The sequence below is a fragment of the Etheostoma spectabile genome, chromosome 8 (assembly GCF_008692095.1).
Source record: "Etheostoma spectabile isolate EspeVRDwgs_2016 chromosome 8, UIUC_Espe_1.0, whole genome shotgun sequence".
Taxonomy (NCBI): domain Eukaryota; kingdom Metazoa; phylum Chordata; class Actinopteri; order Perciformes; family Percidae; genus Etheostoma; species Etheostoma spectabile.
Window position 1 is genome coordinate 25,194,266 of NC_045740.1, and position 6,220 is coordinate 25,200,485.

The 6,220-nt window shown below is 38.5% G+C and overlaps 1 protein-coding gene across 1 annotated transcript in view; it reads left to right on the forward strand.

Moving 5' to 3' along the window:
• LOC116694197 (fatty acid 2-hydroxylase) overlaps window positions 1-4,604 on the forward strand; it is a 63,115-nt gene extending 58,511 nt beyond the window's left edge. Inside the window, exons 5-7 of the mRNA XM_032523751.1 lie at window positions 841-1,013; window positions 1,584-1,836; window positions 2,320-4,604. Coding sequence (XP_032379642.1) covers window positions 841-1,013; window positions 1,584-1,836; window positions 2,320-2,387 — 494 coding nt within the window. The 3' untranslated portion in view covers window positions 2,388-4,604. The remainder of the gene's footprint in view (window positions 1-840; window positions 1,014-1,583; window positions 1,837-2,319) is intronic.
• Window positions 4,605-6,220: the final 1,616 nt, after the last annotated feature.

Consider the following 6,220-nt stretch of genomic DNA (forward strand, 5'->3'; position numbering starts at 1 on the left):
CAACGTACAGTAGATGTATTCCCATCCACTTAGACTGAATATGGTATTGATGACGTGAACAATAATAAGGATAACTCCAGTGAAATGATGTGAAAGTTGAGGACTAGATTAGGACAGGATTAAAGCTGATTCTGGTTTCCAACTTGGCCCCAGGTGCGTCTGTTAAAACAGACAGAGACGACTTCTCTCTAGCTAAGTTTCCATCCACTTGTCAATTGAATTACAGTATCTGAAGTTGAAGCTGTTGAAACTGTTGATGCTTCATTAAGACCAACGTGCAACCCAGCTAACAGGTGAAGAACACACCAAAACCACTAGCTAACTTTAAATGTGAAGAACTATAGACCAGTAACAGGCTTAAGTGACTGACAACATGAGTTATACGACTTACAGTTCTCAAGGAGGCACACACACAATCTCAGCTGATTATCAGCTGATTGACAGCTAGTCCCCTTTTCATTTCTCTCACTTTTTTCTCTGTGTAGCGCGTGTCCGCGCTATTGTCCGACATGACAACCTCTTGTACAAAACTAAAGTAACGAGCCAGTTTTGTAAAATGTAAGGAGTAGAAAGTACCGATATTTGTGTTAAAATGTAAGGAGTAGAAGTAAAAAGTCGCCACAAAAATAAATACTAAAGTAAAGTAAAAATATCTGAAAAATCTACTTGAGTACAGTAACGAAGTATTTGTACTTTGTTACTTCCCATCTCTGGCACACAACAATACATCTTTGTTATCTTCATTTTCATGCCCAGTTAATTTGTGTATATATCTACAGTATGCAAATATGTGTGTATGTGTGTGTGTGTGTGTGTGTGTGTGTGTGTGTGTGTTCCCAGACTTCTCTATCCCGATCCATGAGCACTTTTTCCCGCTGCTCTTTTTGTTGGGCTGGTTCTTGTGGTCATTGGTCGAGTACTGCATCCATCGCTTTGTCTTTCACATGAAACCTCCAGCTCATAACTACTACCTCATCACTCTGCACTTCCTCCTGCATGGACAGCACCACAAGGTACAAACACACAACGCCACTGAGGCTGAGGGACAGGGCAGGTCTCACGGACCTTAAACTGGTTCTATCATAAACTTTTTTTATTATGCATACTTTATGGCACAGTCAATGAATAGCGTTATATTGGTGAAACAACTGTCTTCCTATTCCTCATAGTGTCAGTTTCACATTGACTTCTGTTTTCTGAATGCAAATGGAGGATTATCACTATTTAGAATTAACATCAATGATTATGATTTTCTTAAAACAAACAAATGCATTTTGTGCTTTTGAAACCCCGAAAAAAATACAGATACAGGACTGTCAATTTGTGTTAAATAATTCATTTTTTTGTGGTAGTTTCTGTCTGTTTCTTCTCTGTATAATTAAATTAGATTAAATAGACTCAGCACACATGCAGAATATTCAAGAAATAATAAATAGGATAGAATACAAGAACAAATATTCCAAAAATATAGATAAATGGGAAGATTGTACAAATGTATATACAATTTGGAAATAAAAATGTAAAACTACTTAAATAGTATTCATAAAGTCAAATGTCTCAGTGTATGATGTCTGTCTCCACAGTCTCCGTTTGACGGCTCTCGGCTGGTCTTCCCCCCCGGCCTGGCCTCCTTAATGGTGGGAGGTTTCTATCTGTTCCTCTGTAGCACGTTGCCAGTCATCATCGGGACATCAGTGTTTGTCGGAGGACTGTGTGGCTACGTGGTGTATGATATGATCCACTACTACCTTCACTACGGCTCACCAAAGAGAGGCTCGTATATGTACAACCTGAAGGCCTACCACGTCAAACACCACTTCGAGCACCAGAGAGCAGGTGAGCTCTGGAAACCAGAAAGCAGACCGATCCCAGACGACCTGAGAGGTCCATTCATTGTCATAAACCAACAGTAGTATTTAGAATTCAATTCTTTTGAGACACAGGAAGCCAGTGTAAAGACCTCAGAACTGGAGTGATCCAGTAAACTTGATCTTAGTGACGACTCCAGCAGCAGAGTTCTGAATCAGCTGCAGTTGATTTTTTAGGGAGACATTGTTAAAGTAGTCAAGTCTACTGAAGATCAAATCAAGGACAAGTTTTTTTTTTTTTTTAAATCCAGCTGAGACATAAATCCTTTAACCCCTGATATATTCTTAAGGTGATAATAGGCTGACTTTTGTAATGTGGCTATTGAAATTACTACACCTAAACACACATAGGCCTTGGACCAAGGAAGATACTATGGAATAATTAGGTTTGATTCTCCTTGCTTCTGTTTTTGACTGATCTATCTAATGTAATCTATTTTTCTCTGTCCAGGTTTTGGAATCACCACCACGTTCTGGGACCACCCCTTCAAAACAGTCATCCCTGATGAGAAATTCTAACGCAGAAATGGCTCTCCTGAAGGGCCATAGGACTTATCAACCCTCCTGAGCAACCAGCCCACATCCTATAAGGAAACAAGACAAAGGAGGAGGTTCCACTTCTGCTGACTCCTTGGCCATTGCAACTAATTCATTGCACCCATACTATATCACATATCATCCTGCTTTTTTACTCCAGCCAACCACACATTTTTGCGTTTTGTTTATTTGTGGACCAGTCCGCACTGTTACCACACTGTGATCATTGCTGCACAGTTGTAAGGCCTTTTTGTGCCATTTTTTATAACCAAACCAACATTTACTACTGCTGTGCTCCTCACAGCACTGACCTCACCCGCCAAATCATCACCTGATACCCATTCATGTACAGCTAGGAGGTGGGCTATGAAGAGAAAACTTGCACACCAACAAGCATAAGCACATGGATAGTTGTGGTTAAATTGAATTTGAAGGAATTACATGTTTTCTTTGTTGCTGTAGAACACTGCACATTCAAAACTCAAAAACTGGTAAACCAACTCAGGAAAGAAACATCTGTATCCTTCCTCCACATTAACTCATCACTTCTTCTCTTTTTGCCGTCGATCACTAAGCTACCCAGATGTGCTGCTACACTCTGTTGCACTGCAAGTTTGTAACGGTCAACAGAAGTTCCCTCCGCCATGTTTGGCCTTACTGTAGTTTTTAAACAGCTGTGAACCAATAACATTTGGTTTCAGATAGCTGAACATGCTGCGATTTATTTGGCCATTTAGATTTCATTTATTATCAGCAAAGCTGCAGATATGAAAGTATACTGTAGGGCACTAATGCAATGTACTGTTGATGTCATGTTAAGCAGAGCCTGGAATGTGGAGATATATTTTTGCGAGTCTTTTGTAATATTTCCTCCATCTTCTTTTCTTTTTGTCATTAATGATACAACAAAGATGTAGAAAACTATTTTGTAAGATGCTTTATACAGAGGAGGAGATTCTTTTTGCACCAGCTTTTGTCAGAGAGAGCAGATATTTTCTTATTGGTTAGACATTATGAAAATACATGTAGATGTAAAGATGGATGGATGTAGAGCGTTTGAGGGACAGAGTTAAAGGCATGAAGCCAGCCTGTCAGACTTCCTGCTGTGGGGATCTCTGGGTCAAAGGTCACAGGGTTTATTTTACCAGACCCCCCTCCAGGTCTCTCTCCATTCTAATAAAGCCAGTGTCTTTAGTGGCCCTGCAGATCCCCGCAGGATGACGATGGATCAGCCATCTGACTGGACAGCAGCACGTCTTGATAGTGACTTGCGGATCCTTAAAATGTCTCTTCCAAACACTCGACAACTACACTAATAACTACAGCAGAAGATACTTAATTAAAACCATTTATATAAATATGTAGAGCACAGTGGGAATATACTACAACGGCAGAAAATCATTTTTGTATCCACTTTTCTAGTTTAAAGAAAGACTCTGCTACATAATATATATGTACATACATTCTTACAGATGTGAAATAACATGAAGACTATTTTAATAATAATAATCTAAGAATAGTAAAATAATAATGCACTAAAATTGTTTTATTTGCAAATCTTTTTTTTTTCTTAACATTCAGTGCTGCAATAATAATTATGTCTTCAGATAAACCTTAAGAGGACTATACTGTATGTCACCAAAACTCTTTCTTATAAAAACCAGTTGAATAGGTTTCACCAGGGCTCGCAGGATTAAGCTACAACTGCACCAAAATGTCAAACATGGTTTATATAAAACCATAACACTGTCTGTCTTACACTGTCCAGTTGATATCAATGTTTAAAGCATCATGAAAAAAATATTTAATATAATGAATATGTATCACAAAGCCATTGCTTCACAAAGAACCAAAAAAATGTTGGTGATGATGAAGATAGTGAACACCATAATAGTGATAATTAGTGTAATAATGCATACTGATTGTGTTGGCTGCTTGGCAAAGTGAAATGATTCACCCGTTGGAATAAATTACATACACATCTTATATAGGTATATTTATATGATACAGATAAAGGACCATAGCTTGTAAGCCTTGATTCTGACTGGTGAACTTTTCCTGTTGCTAAATTATGCAGCGTACAATTTCCTAGATCTGTTTACTATAATATGTATTATAACTTTTATTTTGGAATTGTAAATGTCTATGCAAATGCTGGCCTATTTGTAAATAATAATAAAAAAGCCTGTATAATTCTGATGTCCGTCTGTCTTGCACTTTTTGTTTGATTGCTGGTTATTACATTTATAGGGGCACTCATAAATTAGATTATTAATTTATATAGACTTTATTACAATTTTACAAATTAAATTTACAACATTTAATTATATTGTCTTAAAAGAAGGGTTAACGTTACCTCTCGTGATAGGCTATTGAATTCCCCATGTTCATGAAAGTAGAACAATCTAACACATTTTCATCAGTGAAATGATATTCCACGTTTTTAGGTTCGGCAATTATTTCGCATGAACATCCAAAAGCAGCACAAGAGCATAGACTGTAAGTCCTTTGTTATGAGTCTCTATGGTAAGAAGGGGTCTTACTCAGACTGTATAGGATACGACCTTAGACACAACACTGGTGGACTCAAATGCATGACTCGTTAAACAGAAGAAAGTTTAACAAAATATTTACTTGGCAAATAGTTCAAATAAAGAAAAGCGCTGACTTAGAAGATAAAAATCAAAAGTCAGGGTCTGAAACGAGAAGAAAAGTGAATACAAAATAAAACAGGAAGTGCACAAAAACTAGACATGAGTTACTTAACAGTGGACAAAGCATTCGGTTCGGCAAAATGCTGCAAATAAGGAAATGCCTTAAACCTGTAACCTATCTGAATTCCAGCAGGGGGCGACAAGTGGTCGGGGTCGGTTTCTGTAGAAGTCTGTGAGAACGTGACCCACTTCTTACTTGATTTATTACCTCAGTAAACATTTTCATAATGAGTTTATGGTCTCACTTGTTAGTTTTAAGTCTTCTGCAACACAGAACAGGTCGTGGCTATGATGTTAATGCCAGTGAAAGTGTGTCATGTAACATAGAGTGTAAAGGCTCCTCCCTCACTCCTCCCTCTCGTCTAAAATCCTCACATCTGCAACCAGTATGGCTGTGTCCATAATGGCAAACTCTCCTACGGATAACAGATCTCCACAAACCAATGGGCAACGTCACACGTGCTCTGTCCACCAATTTTACACTCAATGGTCTTATCACCTAAAGAAAATATCAAATGGTAATAAATGCTATACCTAGTGGAATTCTTCAACTAATGAAATGTCACTCAGAGAGTCAAGAATGGGATCCGACCTTCTTTGTTGATGGAATAAACATTAAAAGTCATAAGTGTACCAATAAACGTATAAGGAATTACTTCTACAGCAAAAGGAAAATCACTCCACGAGGAAAATTAGTTTGGAACTCTTTATATTTCAACATTCACTGGGAATCAACATGGCTTCTACCATACACGTTTGTTATCCCCAATAAAGTGAAAGAATTACATTTCAAAATACTGCATAATATTTATCCCACTGACGAATCTATTCCAGCTGGAATATATTCCAGCTGGGAGGAGGCCTCGGGGAAGACCCAGGACTAGGTGGAGAGATTATATCTCCAACCTGGCCTGGGAACGCCTCGGGATCCCCCAGTCGGAGCTGGTTGATGTGGCTCGGGAAAGGGAAGTTTGGGGTCCCCTGCTGGAGCTGCTGCCCCCGCGACCCGATACCGGATAAGCGGATGAAGATGGATGGATGGATGGATGGATGGCTGTGGACAGTAAATGTGAATTTTGTAAAATTGAAGAAGAAACTATT